The sequence below is a fragment of the Populus euphratica genome, unplaced genomic scaffold (assembly GCF_000495115.2).
Source record: "Populus euphratica unplaced genomic scaffold, PopEup_1.0 scaffold60.1, whole genome shotgun sequence".
NCBI lineage: Eukaryota > Viridiplantae > Streptophyta > Magnoliopsida > Malpighiales > Salicaceae > Populus > Populus euphratica.
The window spans coordinates 112793-135770 of NW_011499938.1; the positions used below are offsets into that span (position 1 = coordinate 112793).

The window sequence follows — 22978 nt, forward strand, 5'->3', positions numbered from 1 at the left end:
GGGGGGGAGCCTACATTATAGATGCAGTTATTTTGAGATGGAGTGACATGGTTCCAGAAACAATAAATGTATATAATAGATTTATAAAGGCTGTGATGTGTATCATATCTCTACTTACCAAATGCCGAGAAAAATGATTTATATTGGCAATCATACAGAGAGTTCAAAAACTCTGAAAGATGTGGGATTTTCCCAATCACTGTCAAGATCTCAGGAGCATCCACCACCTGCCAAATTCAATTAAAATTAGAAACACTGAGGCATAATCAGCAGGAGATTTAGACGACAGAAGACCAAATCATAACCTCAAATACCTTTTGCTTGAGGGAAACTCTATCCAGTGATATAATGCTTGTAAGGACAGTATAAAATATGAAGGTGTCATATGGGAAAAGTTCATATGTAGTGAAGGTTGAAATAGAATCTAAAAATAAATCGGCTGCCTTCTTGAAATTTCTAGTGGACAAGCAATACAAGCCTTCATAAACCTTTAAACGGTTCTTCCTTTCCCAATCACCTCCCTCTTCAAACAAGCTGTCATAAAGACATAAACACTTGTAATGAAAAAAATACAACTTCTATGATTTTTGACAAGGCAGAACCAAAGAAAAAATGCAATTAAAGAATTCATGTCTTTACTTCTTTGCTTTGTCAATGCTCTTGGAAATGAGATCAAAATCCATGTAGAAAAATGCAAGCTGTAAAGTATAGAACACCAAGTCCATCCTTTGCCCAACTGCAACTGTTTTGCCTTCTGTCACCTTGAGTTGTTCCAATGCTTTATCCTGGTTCAAAAGGGGATGGGTGTATGAGTAAGATATTCACCAAAAAGAAAATAAACAAAACAAAACAACTGTTGCAAAAAAAGTTGGAAGTCATTGTTAATCACCTTGTCACCAATCCGAATGTAGAACAAGGACTTAGCTAAATGAGCTTCTCGAACTTCACTTTCACCTAAATTTTCTTCAGCATCAGCAATCCTATAAAACAACCAGAACTGAACCATATCAGAAGAGCAACCAGGCGCTCTGCAGTTTTTGAATCTGAATAGCATGCATAAAGCAGAATACGTGCTAGTAGTTCAGCATGACCATCTGAACCATAAGGGTGTCCCATCTTTTGAGACCGTATAGCTTAGATTCTACAGAAAAGATCTCAATCCTTCTATGATAAGACCCATCAACAACATTTAAGCTGTTATTCATCTATTCACAATAACATCCACAATCCATGAAAAAAAAGGTGGAGAATCAAGTTCGCAAAAATTCGTTTGTTGAAAGGTAGTTGAGATCTTATTTTTTATTAAAAAGAAAATATGCATGAAGAGACTAAGCTCATAATAATCATCATAGCCAAGACAGAGAGTAAGACACTCAAACAATGCTTCTTAGTTGTATAGTTACATACACATCCTCAGAAGTGCATTTTAATTAAAATTTCAAACAATCTATGATAGACACTAATTAAATTTATTGTCCCCCATCTTAATCACACTATATTTACTTCTTGCAAATGCAAGCATGTGCGATCACCATAGAGGTAGACACATTAAACTTGCTCCCATTTGAACAATCAAAAGAGCAAGTGTTGCTATCTCCATTTTGAGTTCCTAAGCCAAGAGTAGAATATCATAAAAGAAAACTGTCATTGGCCTAAGAAAATATGTCAGAAATTTCCTGTATTTAGTGAACAGACAACAGATAGTAATGATTCCTTCAATAGCATCTTCTAAATCTCAAACCAGCACTTCAGTAGGATCAATGACAAATTGAAAGGCATTATGGCATTAAAATTTTTAGTGCAGACAACAGATAGTAATGATTCCTCCAACAGCATCTTCTAAATCTCATACCAACACTTCAGTAGGATCTATGACAAATTGAAAGGCATTATGGCATTAAAATTTTTATTGAACAGACAACAGATAGTAATGATTCCTTTACTAGCATCTTCTAAACCTCAAACCAACACTTCAGTAGGATCTATGACAAAATGAAAGGCGTTATGGCATTAAAATTTACAGGGTTTAGCCAGGGCATAACTCAGGACCGACTTCTTATTGTAATAAAACATGAACCATAAGCTCCAAAGCAGGGGAAGAAGCAAGGGGAAGCCACCACCTATAGTCATTTCTGCCTTCATCTCCAGATTATGTTCAAAGAATTACACCCCATTATTTTTCAAACACATGCATTACATTAGAAATATATTTTCCCATCATTTCCTCATATCACAAACGGAAATATCCTTGCACAATCAAGCTAGTGAACCTCATAAAGCATCCCTCAATTGCTGCAGGATCTCTCAAATTAACCATTCCCTTGAAAGCATCTTCGAAATCTAAAAAGCAAGTTTATTTTCACCCTTCTTTGGTTTCTAGACACTATTTCGGCATAAAGACAAGCAAATTATGCACAACTAAATCAAGTGATTACTTCTAAAAAGGTTCAAATCCAATTGAATTACACATATACATATTCAAATACACAAACAACCGACTAATCCCATTATATCATCAAGTTGCAATCATTTCTTCAGTTTCACTAAATGGATTTTCATCCCTCAGCAGAATTGCATACTATAGACTTCAAATCCTTTTAAGTTTCTGTATCCACTCCTCACTTTCATAGACCCATCCATCATCAGTCACCAATCCATTTCAAACCATGCTTTTAAAAACAATATAATTACATCCCAAATGAACCCACCAAATTTAGACTAGATAACTCTTCTTAAGCTCACCAAGTTAAGAACAAACTGTAGCAGGAGATAGATGTTGTGTGAAACACAAATTATGCATGCATAGTATAAAGAGGGTTAATTATGAGAAACACATTACAATTTCTTAAATTACATGTTCTCCCATATACATTTCTGCTCATATTCATCATCTCCAGACAAGAACATGCTTCATTTTAAACTCCACACCCATTAACAGTCAACTTAGGGACTAAAATCTAAATAAGTGGGCACAAAAAGGAAAATTTAGATAAACAGTCATGACAAAAAAACAACTTTAAGTGTTTATTCAATTGCTCCGATGTATTTCTAATTAATAAAAAATCCACCAATATCAAGCCCAGCCTAATGAGATCAGAGTTATAGTTGAATTTGTCATCCCCAGGCTAGCATCTTAAACACGATATGCTAATTTATTCCTCGTATATACTAACATGTATTCTGCTGCCAAACCAGTTAGTCAAAAGAGAGAGCATTTGTGTTTGAAAACTTGCTTCTGGTTTAAGCAATTATGAAAGAAAAAAATTAGTACATTTATTTAGAAACCCTGGGCCAAGGGAGGAATAGAAGTGATAAAACTCTTGCAAAACCAGCATATATCTGATTTGGCATTGTTTGACTAAATCAATCTTCTAGGAGTAACACGTAGCCATGCCTCCCTCAAAATGATTTTTAGATCCCAAAATCAAGACCATTTAATTTTTATTTATAATTCTGCTTGATCATTTCATTCATTCTTTGTTTTTTATTTATTTATTTTTGCACAATTAGGTACATGCTAAGCATGTCTAAATCCAAGTCAAACTCTTAAAATAAATGGCATACGTTCTTAACAGCTGAAGGGCCTCTCATAATCACAATATGGCTTCCTTTAAAGAATCTTCTAAATCTCAAAATCAAGTTTATTTCACTTCGCTGGGTATAAATCATTAAATCCCAAACTCAGATGTACGGTGTAAATATTAGAATAAAACCATAAGAATTCGAACCAACAAATCCCATCAAATCAACAAGTTCCAAATATCTACAAGCGGTAGTTTAACCTCTAAAATTCTTATCCCACGCCCACCAGAACTCCTACGCTAAATGCTCCAAGTCTTTTATGCCACCATTTTCACACACCCCTATCATAAGCCCATTCACGACAAGCCAGCCAATCCACTCTAACCAACCTTTGAAAAAACATTATTTCATCTCAAATACACCCAAAAACCTAAAACCAATTATTTTTCTTAAGCTATCAGCTTCCAGCAACATCACACACTCCTCAATTATGGATGTATCCTAAACCTACAATTCTAGCAGGTGATATCAGTAATTGCATAAGCCCAAAAATTATATAACAAAAAAAATTAAAAAAAAAAGGAGCAGAATTATAGAACACCATGTTACAATTCAAATTCCTTGTTTTCCTACACTAGTTTTTACTCATATTCAACAGCTACACACAAAAATATACATCACCTCAATCTCCACATCAATAAACAACTCAATTAAAGAATAATTTTAAATGACACTAACTGATAAATAAACAATGGTTCAGCACTACCAGTTACTTCTATCTAATAATGAGCTCCACTGATTTTACCCTAATCCACGTAATTAAAAAAGAGCAGAGTAAATTACTAAATTGAAGATTCAAAATTATAATTTAGTAAAACTATTTGACTAACATGTCCAACTTAAAAACAAAAAAATGAAAAAAAAGGCTCAAAACTCACTTCTCATCGAGCTTGTTAAGCTCTTCTTCATTCTTAACTCGCATTGAATCCAAAAGACTCTGATCTCTCTCTAGCAATGACTCCGCCACTAGGGTTTCGTACAAAGGAACCATATCTACTCAGAAAAAACAAGAAATTAAACGAGTTTGGTTAGATTAAAGACAGTAATTAACCACTGAGTCGCAACTCGGCAAGTAATTACCGTCAGATTTGATAGCGGTCAAAACCTCCTCCTTCAAGCGGACCTTCTCGATATCTTGGACGTCATGGTGGGTCAAAAGGAACAGCTTGTGAGCCAGGACGAGATGCGGTTGCTGAGTTCCCTCTTGGTTTTCCATTGTGAATTGTATCGGTGGAGATTCGGCGAGTTGGGTTTCTTGAGATTTTTTTTCGAAAGGGGAGGGGGGTTTGCTTGAGCAAGGAGTAAGCGAGAGAGTGTAGAAAGGGATAAAATTAAGAATTTTGGTCTTATTCTTATAAAAGGGAGGGATGTGATTCAGTGCTGCTAGGAGTATCTTGTTAACATGGTCCTGATGGAGAAACATCGACTTAGAACAATGCTCTTTGTTTGTTTTATTATTATTATTATTATTATTAATTTGGATGTGCGGATTTATTTGTGTGATTTTTAACTAATTTTATAAATTTTAAAATTAATAATTATATAAATTTTTAATAATTATAAATAAATAAACTTAAAACTTAATTAATTGAGCTACTCTTCAAGTTTCAATACTTTTTGTTATATAATTTTATGAATTGTATATAACACATGAAAAGAAAATATTGTCCTTATAAATATTTTAAGGTAGGGAAAATTATCTTTAGATTAGTTAAAATTAAATTTATTTATCTTTAGACTAGTTAAAATTAAATTTTTTTATTAAATTTTAAAAATTACAGCTCACATCCTAAATTAATATAATATAAATTTTTAAATTGGATAAAAAATCAAATTAGACTTCTTTATAATATACATAAACTCAAACAAATAATAGATATAAATTTTCACTCATCCAAGCATAATTTATTTCTTTTCAAATATCTTTTTTTTTATTTTATAACTAGACGAGTCCAAATTAAAATTAAAATCCATCCTTTTTAATTAATTTTCTCTTTTTGTTGAAATCTCTTTCCTTTCTTTTTTTTTTTTGGTTAAAAGCAATTAGTTATGTTTGTTTTTTCTAAATTTCAAACCTCAAATTAAAGCTCATGGAGAACTATAATTTTTAAATACTTTTCAAATTATTAGTAAAAGAAAATTGATTATAAGAAAAGCACATAAACGTTCATTTTAATAAAATTCATTTTAATAAAATTCATTTTAATCTTATATTTTAGATTCCATTGTAGTTGATTGAATTCAATTTAATTTGATATTTTTCCTTTATTTTTTTAAATTAATTTTTTTTTATTTTTATATTTTATTATTTAGTTTCCTTGAGAGTTGACTTCTATTATTTTATTTATTTTTTAGTATGAAATTATCATGATCTTATGATCAAGTTGTGGTTTTAATATGTTAACTTAAATTTATTTTTTATCCTTTTTTTAAATTAATTATTTTTAATTTATCATTTAATATTTAATTTGTTGGTAATTAAATTTTGAAGTATTATTATGATATCAACCATAACTTTATTAATAATATTAACTAATTAAAAAATTATCTAATTGCATCGATCAAAACTAGATTTATCTTAAATCAACAATAGTATTAAATACAACAAGTAACCCATAAATCAATTTAAACTTTAATTTTTTTAATTCAAATTTAAATGATTTCATAAATAACATTAATTGTATAAAAACACATATAATAGCATCACTAAAAACTCAAATTTATCTCAACATCAACAAAATACTCAATTATCAAATATAACACAAATAATCATATAATCAAAACTCAAAATTTATCTCAAATCAACAATACTATTAAATTCAACAAGTAATCAAAAAATCAATTTAAACCTTAATTTCTCAAATTCAAACCTAATTGATTCCATACATAACATTAATTGTGTAAAAACACATATAGTTGCATTATTCAAAATCTAAAATTATCTCAACATTAATAAAATACTCAATTATCAAATATAACACAAATAATTATGAATCAAAACTCGAAATATCTTAATTCAATAATAAAACTCATAAAACTAAAAAATAACAAAGTTATTTTATCTTGATTTTTTAATTGTTGGATGGTGATTCCATCCATTTTCATAGCAAGTAGGCTATCAATCAAGCTTGGCCAAGTGGTTTGCAACCAAATTCTAGTAAAAAGACTTGTGAAGATAAAGAAAAGATGATTCTAAAGTGGAGGATTGAAGGTTGTTTTTGGTTATTAAAGACTATTTTCTTGATGATTTTTTAGTTTTTAGGTTTTTTTTAATAAGTAATAACCATAAAAAATATATGGGTGTTTATATATTTATAATAATTGCGATTCAGATCCATGATTGTATTATGTAATTATTATTTAAAATAATGATTTTTATTAAAAATACAATTCTGAATAGTTGTGGTGCTAAATCATGTTATTTATCTCATTCCTCTGAAATTTTGCACAGGCATTTTTCAAAAAAATTCCTTGATTCTCCCTATCATTTCGAGATCCCGAGAGCTTTAGCACTGAAAACCCTTCTTCAAAGAATCACTAGTTCTACTCCGAGAGGTGATATCGCAATCAACAGATTGGCACGTTGTCTGGGCACTTGTTTCACATCATGATCACTTGTGTTGTATTTTTTAAGGTTGTATTCTAGATTGTACGGACATAGAGGTCTTAATAATTACTAGCTTAGGTATTGAAAAAGCGAAGAAGAAAATGTGTCGGCAGTGTGGGATATCATTAAATTTTTAATTAATAATTTAAAAGATGATGTATTTATTTAATAAAAATATATAAAAAAATTATTGTAAAAAGAGCTGGTAGCAATACCTGGCACGTTGTCTGGCTACCGTAGCACCACTTAAATACCGAAGCAAAAATTGTTATTTATATGGAAATATTTAATTTGATGTATAATAATAATAATAATTTATTATTTAACATTAGATTTATTAAAGATTAAATTTTATTGATTTTTTTATATATAATATGTCTAGTTTAATAATTAGGATTATGAAGAATTAATGTTACCCGCCGTTCTTTTTTATTTTTTATTTTTTTATTTTTTTATTTAATATTGATTTTTTAATTAAAAAACTTTGTAATTTCTTTAATTTTTTTTAAATTAACTCAATCCCGTAATTTAAGTTATGAATTTTATAAGTTAGCATAAATTAAATTTTTTTATTATTTAATTTATATATTTATCACCTTACCTTGAATTGATTACATCCAATTATATACTTTCAAGAGTGTTTTTCTTGTATTATTGTGGTTTTTCTATTTGATTATTTATTATTTACTATTGTCTGATTAAAATAAAATTAATAAGAGATATAATTCGAATCATTTATTTATTTAAAACATGCATGTAATGTAATGTCTAAACATCGTCTTTTTCCAGGAGGAAAAATACAGATCCGTGTCGTGACGCGGAATCAAATCTAGTAAGTATCTATCTTGAGAGCTTATGGCAGTCTAATTTGAAAAAAAATCTCAGTACATCTGCAAAACGCTAACATGATTGAAAGCGCAAGGACAAACTGCCATTCACAAAAAGATCACAAATATACAAGCTGCACATATCATACATATCCCAGGTAGAAGCTGCTAAGTGCTAAGCCTGTGAACCTTGAGAAAATGGTTGCTCCTTCCACACATATCATCACGCTACTTGCTATTTTCTTTTTCTGTTCTGAAAGTTTTTGCCTTTACTAGTACAGCTCAGTCCTTTGGTGGCTCCTTCAAGAAAATATATGCCTTCGGTGATTCCATTACAGACACTGGCAACACCAGTTCTGCGTCAGGTCCTGTTGGTTTTCGCCATGTCTCAAGCCCTCCATACCGCAGCACCTTCTTTCATCACCCCACCAACAGATACTCTGATGGGCGGCTTGTGATTGACTTTGTAGCTTAAACATTGTCCTTACCATACTTGCCAACTTACCTTGGCCACAAGGGCAACGCACCTCATGGGGTCAACTTTGCTGTTGCTGGCTCCACAGCAATAAATCACGCTTTATTTGTCAGGAACAACCTTAACCTTGCCATGACTCCTCAATCTATTCAAACTCAAATGATTTGGTTCAACAAGTTCTTGGAGAGCCAAGGATGCACAGGGGCAGGGTCATCGAGGCCTCAGTGCAAGACAGTACTTGATGATGCATTGATCTGGGTTGGTGAAATCGGAGTCAATGACTATGCATACATTGTTGGATCTTCCGTGTCAAGCGACACAATTAGGAAGCTTGCAATCAATCATCATCATCACCGGATTCCTATAGGTAATAACCGAGCTCTCGTGTTTCTACATGGCAATAATTCCATTCTAATTAACAAGCAAGATCAATACTGCTGATGATATCATTTATGGTACTTGACTTTATGAAATTACAGGCATTTCTGAAGAAAGGTGTAAAAATATTGTTGTTCAAGGTCTGCCTCCTACAAGATGCTTGCCACTGACAGAGATGATTTAGGCTGCGTGAAGACTAAACAATCAATCCTACACCCATACTGTTGTTTACCAAAAGACGGTGCAAGATCTCAGGAAACAGTTCCCTGATGAGTCATTACTTATCTTGACTGCTGGAATGCTTACCTCATGGTTATGAAGAATCCGAAGAAGTACGGATTCAAAGAGCCATTCATGGCATGCTGGGGATCAGGAGGTCCACCCTACAATTTTAAGTGTTTTCAACATGAATGGCTCATCTGATGCAAGTGCCTGCCCAAACCCTCTCAGTACATTAACTAGGATGGAGTTCATCTCACTGAAGCCATGTATAAAGTGCTCAGTCGCATGTTTCTGAGTGAACACAGTCATCCTCCATTTGCTTCCTTGAGGGGCAGGAAACAGCACGAGTGAATTGTTTTTGTAAATGAGTAAAGAAAAAAATGATGTATATCCCACATTTTGAAAGAAATACTCCCTCCTAATGTTTATAAATGAGTTTTCATTGTGTACTAAATTAAGCTATGATGGGATAATTTTTTTAGTAGGTTTTCTAATTTTATTATATAAATATTTATAATATAAAAAAAGAGCACTTTAAACTTAATATGTGATAATTTATGGCTGATTGATGTACAAAAAAAATACAATAAACATTTTAAAGACATTATTTTTACAACTCCAAGTCAACTTTATACGTATTTCCATCCTAAATATAATGCTAACATGATTGGAAGCGCAAGGACAAAACTGCCATTCACAAAAAGATCACAAATATACAAGCTGCACATATCATACATATCCCAGGTAGAAGCTGCTAAGTGCTAAGCCTGTGAACCTTGAGAAAATGGTTGCTCCTTCAACACATTTTTCTTCCCAAATTACACTAATTGCTATTTTCTTTCTGTTCTGAAAGTTTTTGCCTTTACTAGTACAGCTCAGTCCTTTGGTGGATCCTTCAAGAAAATATATGCCTTCGGTGATTCCATTACAGACACTGGCAACACCAGTTCTGCGTCAGGTCCTGTTGGTTTTCGCCATGTCTCAAGCCCTCCATACCGCAGCACCTTCTTTCATCACCCCACCAACAGATACTCTGATGGGCGGCTTGTGATTGACTTTGTAGCTTAAACATTGTCCTTACCATACTTGCCAACTTACCTTGGCCACAAGGGCAACGCACCTCATGGGGTCAACTTTGCTGTTGCTGGCTCCACAGCAATAAATCACGCTTTATTTGTCAGGAACAACCTTAACCTTGCCATGACTCCTCAATCTATCCAAACTCAAATGATTTGGTTCAACAAGTTCTTGGAGAGTCAGGGATGCACAGCAGCACAGGGGCAGGGTCATCGAGGCCTCAGTGCAAGGCAGTACTTGATGATGCATTGATCTGGGTTGGTGAAATCGGAGTCAATGACTATGCATACATTGTTGGATCTTCCGTGTCAAGCGACACAATTAGGAAGCTTGCAATCAATCATCATCATCACCGGATTCCTATAGGTAATAACCGAGCTCTCGTGTTTCTACATGGCAATAATTCCATTTTAATTAACAAGCAAGATCAATACTGCTGGTGATATCATTTATGGTACTTGACTTTATGAAATTACAGGCATTTCTGAAGAAAGGTGTGAAAATATTGTTGTTCAAGGTCTGCCTCCTCCAGGATGCTTGCCACTGGCCATGGCCCTAGTCCCTGCAGATGACAGAGATGATTTAGGCTGCGTGAAGACTCTATACAATCAATCCTACACCCATACTGTTGTTTACCAAAAGACGGTGCAAGATCTCAGGAAACAGTTCCCTGATGAGTCATTACTTATCTTGACTGCTGGAATGCTTACCTCATGGTTATGAAGAATCCGAAGAAGTACGGATTCAAAGAGCCATTCATGGCATGCTGGGGATCAGGAGGTCCACCGTACAATTTTAAGTGTTTTCAACATGATTGGCTCATCTGATGCAAGTGCCTGCCCAAACCCTTCTCAGTACATTAACTGGGATGGAGTTCATCTCGCTGAAGCCATGTATAAAGTGCTCAGTCGCATGTTTCTGCGTGGAACACAGACATCCTCCATTTGCTTCCTTGAGGGGCAGGAAACAGCACGAGCGAATTGTTTTTGTAAATGAGTAAAGAAACAAATGATGTATATCCCACATTTTAAGAGAAATACTCCCTCCTAATGTCTATAAATGAGTTTCTACGGTGCAGTAAATTAACCATAATGAAAGGAATTTTTTAATAGGCTTTCTAATTCTATTATATAAATATTTACAATATCAAAAAAGAACACTTTAAACTTATTATGTCATTAATTTATGATTGATTGATATACAATTATACTGTTTCAAGTCTATAAAAACTTGTTATTATATAAAATAATAAACATTTTAAAGATAATATTTTTACGTTTCTAAGTTAATTTCATATTTATTTCCATCCTAAATATTTTTAACACCTGATCTAACAAGCTTAGTAATGGTGTATATGGTTAATGAGATCTAGCAATATGTTTGGGTACTTGAGTTGGCAGTTCAAAACATTCATGTAGAAGTCCCCAAATATACTTTGTGTGAGAGATTCTTTCTTCAGTCTTTGACATTTCTTTTCATAATTTAAGACATATTTGAACTCGAGGAGATGCTTCGCTTGGATTTTGGAGCAAGATAAAGAAATAAAGGAGGATGCTTTGCTTCCCAAAATGACAGGGAGATAGATCCTGAAGGAGATTTTATGTAGCTCACGGAAATAGAAAACTGAGCTTATGTTCCTCAAGAAAACATTTCTAGCCTCCTATGAACGTACTGTGATGATATTGCAGCTTTAGTCTTTGAATCATACAAGCGTTCCACTTTGGATATCTCATCAAGAATAGGTTGATAATGCTTCAATGAATTGGATTTCTTCTTGCCTGACTACATTATCATATCCTTGTAAAAGCAAACCCATACATCAGGGCACTTGAATCTCATAACAGAGTGAGTGCTAAAACAAAAATTCAAATATAAATAACTGTTCAAGATAATATGCTGACAAGATTTCAATTTCTTGCAACATGCTTGTTTACAAGAAAAATGATTCTCTCACAACTTTTTGCACATGAAGTTTCCTGGAGCCTGTCAGCAAGGGTGTTTCAGTATAGCATCATATATATCCAATCCCAACTTGATCATATTGGTTATTACATCAAAATACTACTCAATAATGTTAACAGTTGCTGGTAGCAACACTATGGATGGTGACTGCGACCCTAGCCTAAGAAATAACGAGCAACCACTCATTTACTGCCAGATTCAGAATAAAATGATAAATTCGTTTAGTTGCTTTCAAGTCTTATTTTTAAATTCCATCTGATGTATACTTGATGCTAGAATTGTTTGGCATCACCCCATTACCGCCGTCATCTGTGAACCTCGTCAAATTAAAGCAATTTTTCTTAAAATAGATTCATAACTACGTGATTTGCCAGTAGCTTGTGACCTAAAACTTCCCAACTACTTCATCGAAGGGTTGACTTCTGGGTTTAAAGATCATATAGGATGCGCAACACATTCTAGCATAACCAATTTTTCTGTTTTTTACTTTAGCAGACGGCAAAAAGAGTAATCTCAACAATGCAGTTAAATATCAGCCATAATTCTGCCTTTTCTCTTTACCCTGCAATCCTTGTGCAGTTGTGCTCTCTTCTCTAACCCTTCTATCCTCCCCAGTCCCCTCTATAGTTTTCCTCTCAGAACATGCTAAGATCCTATTGGAATTAGCAACAGTACAGGTAGACTCTACTTTAGCATTGCATATTGTCTTGCTTTTATAAGATTCTCCACACTTCTCCGCGTCAACTTCTTTGACAAGGAAATCAATGTGAATAACCTGAGTGGTTGATTGTGCAGGACTAAACATTTCCTGCTCTCAGCTAGAGACTTAAACCTTCAGCAATATGCTGCTGAGGAGAAACATAATGGCTTCAACATTTCGACAATGAAAAATTAAAAGGTACTTTCAACATTTCGACAATGAAAAATTAAAAGGTACTTACAGACCGGGTTCTGAAACGGTGTACAGAAAAAGAGAGAAATAAGGAGAGAGAGAAACAAAAGAGCGTGCCTTTCAGAATATGAAACAGGCATCAGTGCAACAGTTCTACTCATATACTTAGCAGATCACAATTATGTTTCTTCTGTTCTGGTCAGTTGAGCAGGAAATCAAACCATGTCGACATTCTTCACAAACTCTGACCTTTTCTTCCTATAGATTATGTAGGGACATAAACTGAAATTTCAAGTATTCTGAAGATGTGGAATGTAGTAGCTCCAAACTACTAATTCATGATTTCTGTCACGCATGCATGCAATATGCAAGAAACCAAAATACTATATTGATCAACTTGTTCTGGTATCATTTTCATGGAGAATTTTGCAAATTCAAGCTTGACATGGACATCACTAGAGAATACTACACGTAATCATGAACTCACTAAGTGAGAACATAAAAAGTTTCTTCATGCATCTAATGTTTCACCTTTCAACTGAAATGTGATTGTGGAATCCTTTCTCAAAGCAGGAAAAAGAAAAATGCGTGAACAAGCATGGAATTCACCCCTTATACTGAAGGAAACTTGCTAATAGTTATGTTACAATTAAGAAGGTCAGCATGTTAAAAATTAAAGCATCCAAATTGTTCGAAAGATAAAGATCTAAAGATTTCAATGGCACAGCAAAATGCATGACTGGCTTTCATTCTTCAGCATATCATTCTCATAAATCAGTCCAACAGTCAAAGTCAGTTCATGATACCGTGACAAATTCCCAAAGCAACAAGCTTCTTAGAGAATTGGAAGTGGCAGATGTCACCGTTTGAAGGATGTCCATGTTCCTTTCTCTAGCCTTACACATTCCCAATGTCATTCTGAACACAATAGCCGGGGTTTCTTCCATTGATCATCTACATTATTCTGAACAGTTGATAAATTATCAAAGGAATTTCAATGTGGAAACCTAACCAGACTTTATGTCCATGTGATGGCCTGCTTTCTTTTTATCCAAATTTGAAATGTCATTCTCCTTGTCTATCAGATTAGATTAGGTGCTCATAATACATCAGGAATAGATCATCCGGGATATCTTTTGGCAAGTTGTTTATGTAAAGATAGAACCTCAAGATATCTTCCTTTAATACGGTGTTAGTGTCAACCACATCACTACTGCAAGTGAGGACCCAAAGATCTTCTGAATTTACTCTCTTCAGACTGCCTCGACAAAATGGGCAAGATTCTGACCTTGTGTTCCTGCAAAGAATGGGTGTCAAATGTTAAACCTGTGGGCCTTTTCCACTATTACACTTAATGGTGGACAGTATCAGAAATGAAAGAGAAAACAAGCTTTACAAATTACACACCATTCATGGTAGCAGTTGATACACATTGCATGGCAGCAGCTTGGCACAACCATTTTTGTGCAAGGTTCCAAGCAGATCCCACATTCGTCTTCCCTCAGCAGGTTTACATCTGAAAGCTTCCTCCTATCTTCTAGTCTGTTCTTGACAATCATCTCCAGGAAGGGGCCTTCTTCCTGAGTTACGTCTGGCTCCTTTGTATCACCATGAAGACGCTGAAGTGATGGTAATATAACAGCTGCAATTTTGAGCCAGTCAGACTTCAATAGATATATCTAAGCATGAGAACCTAAAAACTTTCCAAACATAGGATGTCAAGATATTATATCCTATAGAGGATTTATCACCAGGAAGTCTTGGAAACATAATTCTTAACAACATTATGGCTTTCAAGAATGAATGCCTGTGTAAAGTTCTCAATGTAACTAATCACTCATGAAAAAAAAAAAAGAAAACCAGAAATATGATGAATGTTATGTAAAGTAATATATGCCACAATTCCCATCCGTGTACCATTTTCTGTATATGTTATCAACAGTCATTCTTTAGATATGAAAACTATGGAGGAAGTACATTTTTTGTACACACCATAGAATTGCCTAATAGTTGTCTTCCGTCCGCACGAAGAAATCTTCGGCTTCCTGTCTGAGCATACCTAAAAACAGAAGTAATTATTCAGATCACCAAATTTAAAGAACTGTTGTTTGATTCCTGAAAAGGAAAAGATAAACTGATTAGTTTGAAAGATTAAAGCATAATAAGCAGGTAAACAGCTGACCGACCTTGTATGCAACAATGTGGAAAAGGTTAAAATAAGTTGAAAGTAGACAGGTACAAGAGCAATCCATCCATTGGAGCAAAAACAGAAAAATGGGTGCCAGGTGATTATAAACCAGTTTCATTTGTAGACAGGAACCACTTTTGGCTCTTGGAATAGAAGCTGCCCTGCAAATGTCAACCCTCAAGTAAATTCACACATGAATGAACCTCAAAGAAGTAGTGTTGCAGTCTTAACAGTCCAGAATTCAGTTATGCTTTACAATGCTCCAAAATCCAAACAAAACATAGAAACTAAAATAGTAGCATAAATGAGGCTCTCTGCAAATTATAGCACACACAACACAGCAGAAACACATATTTTTCTAGAACGAAGGCTCGCTCTTCAAAATGCAAAATAGCTATAAACAGAAGCATTTGCATCATTTCTGGTGTGCCGAGTTTTTTCTTAATTATTATTACAGGCTATAACTTCAATTCATCAACAAGAACTGAGCGTGGACTGTCAACAAACCATAATTGCCCAGATGAGTGTTTTGACAGAGAAAGCCTTGAATTGCACATGTAATCATGGAATTTTTCTGGTTCTCTATAACATAGTATTAACATTACTAGAAAAAAGATGACAGTTTACAAAAGAAACACAACAAACAGGCCAAAAACTTCCTGAATTTCAACAGCAGCAGAATCTCAAGCAACTAAACGAATATAAACAGAAAGGAAAACCAATATCCCAAAAAAGAAAAAGAAAAATAGAAACACTCAGAGAGAACACTCACAACACATTAGCATGCTGAATATCAGCCTCGAGAACCTTAAGGGACTCTTTGTAAGATGACATTGCAGCAAGCTCAAGATAGTCCATCATCTCTCTTACTAGGTTGTGGTCTAAATTTAATTGAATTATTATTTTCAAGAACAGAAGAACAAGTATTCCAAGAAACAAATGATCACAAAAGGAAAGTGGAAGCTTTTCTTGCTTGTTGAACAAAAACAAAAATCAAAGAAATAAAAGGGAAAGTTCGTTCTTTGGAGTCAGAAGCCTGGAAGAGGTGAGAAAGCAAGTGTACTAGGCAACTTGGTCATGAAACTCACAACCCATCACATATAACATGAGAGATTTTTTTTTTTCTCATTCTTTTGTTTTTAAAATTTTCAGTTGATTTTATTTTGGTAAACAGTTAGGATTCATGGTTTGACTTTGTTCTTGGTGCTGGACAGTCTGCCTTTTGGTGGTGCAGTTAGGAGTAGGTAAGCCCTCCAATCAAGAAACAAGCTTTTTTTGGAAAGAAAGAGCTCGGGAAAAAGATAATGTCTTTAAATCCTAATTAATTCATTTTGATCACCAGAGCTGGATTTAAACATTTGCTAATTTCAACCCTTGATAGGCAGAGTCAAGGCTAATGCTACTCTGCTCGACAATGATTTATTGCATGGCAGCACCCCCTGTGAGGTGAAATATGGATTAGTACTAATAACAAATGTTGAACAGAGTGCAAAGAAACAAAAGCCAATCTTCTCAAATGCATCACAATACATGCATTACCCGTAGGTCTATAATCATCCTCCCCTTTTTTTTGTTTTTTTGTAGATAGAGAGAGATGGAGACTTTGACTAGTAAATGGATGAACAACACTTACCCACCTTAATTATGAGGGAAGCATCCTGCATTTAATGAGATAGGACTCGGCATTTCCAAGGCAGAGACGAAAGAATGGTGGTAGTAAGCAGCAAAAGTTTCGCTTTCATTTTCACCATCCTTTGGTGTTAAATTCCAAATTTATCTTCAGCTCAGTTTAATCATGCTACTAGCAAAGATTTATATAATTTAGATTCATTTTTAACTGATCCAGGCTCAGGAAACTCGTTGAAAAATTCCCTCCCCCCAGCTTTCTAAGAAATGGGTTCTCTCGGCTCGCCTCTCTCGGCCTGTAATATGATACAGCCCATCATCTGACAAAGTCATAGAAAGCTCGAAGACCAATCCTTTTAATTAGACATAGATGGGATTCTCGCAATGGGTTTTAGAAAGTGAATCAGGTTTGACAGAAGAATAACATAATGAAAATATATTTTAAAATACTAATATTATTGGAATAAAAACTTTTATTTTATTATGAATACCAATTTATAGAATAAGAAATATAAAAAAACATTACAAAATCAGTTAATCCATCATAAATTAATTTAATTTATTAAAAAATAAAAAAATATGAGAATCTCTCTCATAAAAGTTGAATAAGTTCGATAATAATAATATTATTATAAATTTTAAATATTTTAGTAAGTATTTATACTTTTAAAAATAAAAACTTAAATAAATTTATTATTGTGGTCTAAATTGGTTTACATACAAAACTAACCTAAAAGATATACTAATAAATAAAAGTATGAATCTAAACAAGCTTTATACCATAGTTAAAATCTAATTAATAATTAAATTTAAACAAGCCTTAAGTCCTTGCTCTTTAATCAATTCCAAAAGCATAAATTAAGAATGAGAATCTAAACTACTTAAACTTAAACAGAACAAAAAAAAAAAAAAGATAATTGGAATTAAAATATTTATAGAGCCTCTGACAACTACACATATCCTATTAAAAAAATAATTCTAATTCTTCAATGAATTCAAGCATGTTAGGAATCCGTTTAGGGGTTAAATAGGCCATAATTCATCCTTCTTTCCTGTCCAAATTAACTCATTACATGTTTGGGTTGGGGTTGATTGGGCTGGAAATAACTAATAAAAAACATTTTGTTGACAAATTTGTGAAAATAATAACAATAACTTTGACCAATTTAGGTATCATGTTTCCAATATTCAATTGACATGAAGTTTTATCACAATATAATTTTAAATATATAATATCTTCCTATAAAATTTTAGCTCATTAAAATGTATGGTGTGAAAGATATTTTTAATATTACAAAATTAATCAACAAATATTTTAAAATAAAACTCAAACCTTGGTTTGTATACATCATGAACTGACTGCTTTAAACATTGACTCATTTTTACTTTATCTCTACTTATAATCCCCTCCTTCCATGCAGAAGCTTCTGTACTATATAACTTTCAGGCTAAACTAATGATTTAAATATTGTTAATTTTATATTGGTTTGCTTGAAATAACATATATATCCCATATTATTTTTAAAAAAATAGAACAACAAGAAATATATTTCATCTCATTATGAATCCTAGTTAATTTAAGATTTTTTGGCTAAATTCCAAACAGGATGTTCTAGTTTCATCCTATTTGTTTTATTCTGTGAATAATTTTTTAATTTTTTTTAATTTTATTAATCAACACTTGGTTTATAAGAAATTAGATTTTATAATTTGTTATGGTTTGCTTTCTTTCTGGTTATTTTAGTCTCATGGTCCATGTCATGAGTTTGACATGTGAAATTGAGTTTAATAATTTGTTTATATTTACTTTATATAAAACTATTACGGTCTTATGATCTAGGTCATGGATTTGAAAGATTAACGCAGGTTGACCTAAGTCAATCAAATATGTTATTGATTCAATATTTTTTTTTAAAAAATATCATCTTGAATTATGTTTAGTTAAATAATATTTTTACAAGTTATTCAGGTTGTCTTTAGATTCATCGAGTCAACCAAATCAACTTCTATATAGTTTAAATTTTTATTTCTACTAGAAAAACATTAGCTTCGCTTGGATGTTTCTTTTTATTTTTTTAAGAAAATTGATCTAATCTGTATCATAACATGGATAAGAATGTTTAAATTTTAAGATTATATTTAGACACTTTATATTGTATTTGAAATTTGAATTGTTTAATTTCAAGTTAATTTATTTTTGGATTTAATTTGAAAGCATATATGTTGAATTAATCTTTTGAATTATATATATAAACAATACAACTCTAAAATAACATTTTGAAATGCTTTGAAACTAAAATTTATTGTTTCAGTTAAAAAACAGAACCAATTAGATCAAATTTAATTATGTTCGTCACAATTCATGAAGCAAGTATTTGGATAGCTAGGATAAATTAATTGTCATTTTATTTTATTCTTTCTTTATTGAATTCAAAATCTTTTTTTCTTGTTGTTATAATATTATATAACAACAAACTCTATAACTCTTACTCTTGGTGTTTTTGTTGTAAAAATCTACAATGAATTTTTTTATATATATAATTTAGTTTTCAAACTTTGTTTCTTTTCAATTACATCTTTTTATGGCTAGGTTCAAGATCAATTTATCAAGAATTTTTAAGGAGGGGCATAATTAAAAAGGAGAGGATCAAAGTGTAAAACAAGGATAAAAATGGTGGTGATTAAAAAATGGAGCAAAAAATTCACTCTAGTCGTTTTGCTTTTTAAATTGTAACTTTTCAGTTCCTCAATATTTTAAGAATTCAATTACGATACAAACTTTATTTTTCTTACTTTTCAGTTCCTCGTTTGAGAGAAAAAAAAAGTTATCAAATTCTAATGGTAGATAAAGATAATTGTCGGATTTTAATGGTAAAAAAAGAGAATCTTAGTTGATATCGATTTAATTCAAGAAAAAAATTGATTTTGATGTAAATGAATTTTATTTGATAAAAAAAGTATTACTTATATGTTTTTTGGAACTTACATCACTTGAAATAGTAAATATGAGTATGAGAAGTTTTTGGTTTTAGTTTATTTTTAGAATTTTGAACCTGTTTTTGGATTATTTGATATTATATACAAGTTTATGAAGATGTATAGAGTGTTTGAGTCAAAATAAATGGAAAATTAATCTTTATATAAAAAAGTTATCACCTTTGATTTTTTGATCATCCTAATAGTTGAAATGTAAGGAGAAATAGATAATATGTAACTTGTTTATATATTTTTTTTTTCAAAAGTCACTTAAAAACTAAATATTAAAAAAGATTAGTCTAGAAACACAAACTTGAGATTTTTTACCTGAGATTTTTTACCCTAGGCATGTCGAGCCACCCATACTATACTTGTGTAGCTAGATTTTTTTTTTAATTTTTTTTTCTAATGTTAGGTTTTTATTAATTTTTTATTAGATTTTCTTTTTATTTTAATAAAATTTTATAGTGTTTTTTAGTGTAATGCAATTTTATTTTCACTTAATTTATGAATAGGAACTCAATTGTTTTTGTTGTGATATTAAAAGACATTTTTTACTTAGCTCAACTTAATTTTTTTTCTTTAGTTTTATTAAATCACTTTTTTAAATCAATAACTTTAAAAATTTATAATTGAGAGGTGTGAACTTTTATAGTGTTGCATAAACAAATTACAAGTAATTTCTCAAGCTATCAATTTTCAAAATTATTTTATTAAAATAAAATGTTAATTAAATTAATTTTTATAATTCAAATAATTTAATTTAAAAAAAAACATTAATCGACAATGCTCCTATCAAGTGAGACAAGAGTTAAATTTTATTTTTATTTTTATTTTTTTTAAATTAATATATTTTTAATATTTTTAAATTATTTTAATGTATTGATATCAAAAATAATTTCTTTAAAATAAAAATATTATTAACTTATAATTTAGTATAAAAATTATTTAAAAAATAATCATTATATTGACAAACAAGCTAAAGATTTCCCTAAATGAAACGGTGTCGTTCAAGTGATAAATAAATAAATAATACTAGGTCGGGAAGAGGACGGACGGCAGGAGCACGCCGAGCACGTAAATGGAAGTAGCAGCAGTATAAATAGTTTCTCATGGATGGAAAACCAGTTGTGCAAACAAATATAGAGTCTGAAAGAGATTCCTCTCCTCTGTTCACTTTGGTTTCCTACACGCATAGATTCTACTAGCTCAAAACTCTCGAGGGTTTCCACCTACTTTCTCATAACAGCCAGAAAAGGAGGCACCACCTTGTAAGTTCTCTCCTCCATTTTTTCTTCTTCTTTTTCTGCCTTTTGGTCTCTTGATCACTTTAAAATCTTTCTCGATTTTGGGGTTTCGTGGTTTCTTAACCCCTTTAACACTCTCACTTTTTTTTGCTCTCTTCAATGGACTAGGGAGATGTTGTGTTTATAAGAAAACGCTACTGCATGGTTGGAATTCGGGAACCACATCCACCTTAATAGATCAGAGAGCTAGCAATATTCTTTTCTTTTTTTATCTTTCAAACTCTCGTGGGTTGTTTCTCATACCGTGGATTTGCCCCGAAATCATTCCTCTAATTACTTGATTTAGGCAAAAGAAAAGGAAAAAAGATGTATACTTTGAAGGAAAGCACATTTCATGGACTTTTTTTTTCGGATGTTGTCTTGTCTTGGTCCCACCCTGTTCCCTTATAGGAATCAGAGGTCAGTGTTGCTAAATGCCATGGTAGTAAGTTGAGCTTAGGTCATCTAAAATTTCATGTTCTCTCCATTACTTTTAGAATATATGCATCCTTCTTTTTTTTCTTTTTTTTGTTATATAGATAGCTTGTTTCCTCCTTCGTATCATTTTGGCGACAGTACTTTTTCATGCCTTGTTATGGACATTATTTTGCCCTAGAGTTTCCCCAATTTGCTGCAATCTGAAACTATGATCCGTGACTATTGAACGAAGAAAACTCTCAGCTTTGTAATATTTGTTTTAAAATCGATCACTTATTCGCCTCTTTTGAAGTTTGTACTGCTAAAACGTTGGTGTGTGTTTTTTACAATGCCATTGAAATTGTTTTTTTCATAGTGATTTTTATATTTTTAATGATCTCGACATATCATATCAAAACCATTTAAGAACTCTTAAAAAGCATCGATTTGGTGTCTTTTCAGATAATAAATACTCTTAAAAGCATCCAAACCGCAATAGCAAACGATGTTTGTTATAATAATAAGCTCCAGGATAAGAGTAGATACTAGATTTGCTCAAGTGTTGATCTAAATTCATCCTAGAGCGTTTGGATCGTCTTGTTAGATAATATATAAAAAGGATGCGTGGAAAATCATGATCCTGTTCCCATTTTTGTCAACACATAGTGCATCACATTTGTTGATAGTTTGTTTTGGAAGCAATTTGTAGATGTTTTCCTTTGCAGTAATTAATTCCAATCTGAGTTATTGATTATGATTTGGGGCATTTTGAATATACTTCAGATGTCTATGTGAACCCAGATGCTCATTTTAACTTTGCAGGTCAAGTAGTTTATGACTTCCGTTTTCCAATTATTTGATAGCAGCATGGAATTTACAACACTTAAGAGTTGGAAACAAGATAGGAAAATGTAGTTGGATATTCCTAGACCTGTAAATTTTGTGGCTTGCCTTCTAACTCATTAGGGTGTTTCACTTGGTGTCCATTACCCTTTGTTTTCTTCTCCTTCATTTTGTAAATAGTTCTCCTCTTGGTGCTTTTTTTTGTTCCTTTCCTTTTGTTTTTTTTTTAACAAGAAGCCCGTCTTATTATAATCTTTCTAATGTAAGAGAGAGTTCAGCTGAAGGGAATAGAGATGACTAGCAAGGTAGAAGCTTGTCCAATGTGCACACAGAACTGCTTGATGACTCACGGGAACAGGACAAAGTCAAGGACTCTTGTTTCCTCTTTCTTCAAAGTCTTGATTGGTGGTCAGTTTCTTACAGTTTTGGTATGATAACAATCCCTCTCCTCCTCTTTAGGCTACTCCGCTTTTCAGTGTTTTTCTTCTCAATATGCCATTTGAGCACTGCTGTGATTTTCTTTGTGTGATCATCCTGTGGACGCTATGAAATGCAAGTTGTCTTAAAAAATCGTTGATAATATTAGGTGTCTGCTAAGAAGTGGAATTTATTTCCCTACG

At 32.3% G+C, this 22978-nt stretch overlaps 3 protein-coding genes and 2 pseudogenes across 9 annotated transcripts in view; 3 read left to right on the forward strand and 2 right to left on the reverse strand.

Annotated features, from left to right (window-relative positions):
- LOC105136679 (26S proteasome non-ATPase regulatory subunit 6 homolog) overlaps positions 1 to 4923 on the reverse strand; it is a 5758-nt gene extending 835 nt beyond the window's left edge. Inside the window, exons 1-6 of the mRNA XM_011042113.1 lie at positions 4663 to 4923; positions 4461 to 4575; positions 890 to 980; positions 640 to 785; positions 315 to 534; positions 119 to 227 (exon numbers count right to left, since the gene is read on the reverse strand). Of these exons, the coding sequence (XP_011040415.1) occupies positions 119 to 227; positions 315 to 534; positions 640 to 785; positions 890 to 980; positions 4461 to 4575; positions 4663 to 4798 (817 nt within the window). The 5' untranslated portion in view covers positions 4799 to 4923. The remainder of the gene's footprint in view (positions 1 to 118; positions 228 to 314; positions 535 to 639; positions 786 to 889; positions 981 to 4460; positions 4576 to 4662) is intronic.
- Positions 4924 to 4993: 70 nt separating this feature from the next.
- Positions 4994 to 11880, forward strand: LOC105136750 (GDSL esterase/lipase At3g48460-like; annotated as a pseudogene).
- Positions 8215 to 8990, forward strand: LOC105136682 (GDSL esterase/lipase At3g48460-like; annotated as a pseudogene).
- A 1526-nt stretch (positions 11881 to 13406) lies between the features above and the next one.
- On the reverse strand, positions 13407 to 16713 carry LOC105136683 (uncharacterized). 2 transcript variants are annotated; one of them, XR_844397.1, is made up of 6 exons: positions 15983 to 16713; positions 15209 to 15371; positions 15015 to 15081; positions 14430 to 14664; positions 14035 to 14319; positions 13407 to 13940 (listed from the first exon to the last, which is right to left on the reverse strand). XR_844397.1 is itself a non-coding variant. In XM_011042114.1 (5 exons), exons 1-5 carry the CDS (start codon positions 16069 to 16071, stop codon positions 14109 to 14111), a joined length of 765 nt encoding a protein of 254 aa, XP_011040416.1. In that variant the 5' UTR covers positions 16072 to 16713; the 3' UTR covers positions 13407 to 14108. The 2 variants fall into 2 exon arrangements, 1 of the variants encoding a protein (XP_011040416.1); XM_011042114.1 differs by having other exon boundaries at positions 13407 to 14319.
- A 4151-nt stretch (positions 16714 to 20864) lies between these two features.
- Positions 20865 to 22978, forward strand: part of LOC105136684 (B3 domain-containing protein Os02g0598200-like) — a 3480-nt gene continuing 1366 nt past the window's right edge. Inside the window, exons 1-2 of one of the 6 annotated variants that reach the window (XM_011042119.1) lie at positions 20865 to 21083; positions 22637 to 22786. In XM_011042119.1, coding sequence (XP_011040421.1) covers positions 22652 to 22786 — 135 coding nt within the window. In that variant the 5' untranslated portion in view covers positions 20865 to 21083; positions 22637 to 22651. Of the gene's footprint in view, positions 21084 to 22592; positions 22787 to 22978 lie in introns of those variants that run through there. The other 5 variants (XM_011042118.1, XM_011042117.1, XM_011042116.1 and 2 more) reach the window with 5 other exon arrangements.

Excerpts from the sequence above, each read along its gene's own strand:
- LOC105136683 (XM_011042114.1), bottom strand. The coding sequence starts at position 16,071 with ATGATGGACTATCTTGAGCTTGCTGCAATGTCATCTTACAAAGAGTCC. Across the intron at positions 15,372-15,982 it reads ATTCAGCATGCTAATGTGTT|GGCAGCTTCTATTCCAAGAG; the intron begins GTGAGTGTTCTC and ends TGACATTTGCAG. Across the intron at positions 14,665-15,014 it reads AACTATTAGGCAATTCTATG|CTGTTATATTACCATCACTT; the intron begins GTGTGTACAAAA and ends TCAAAATTGCAG.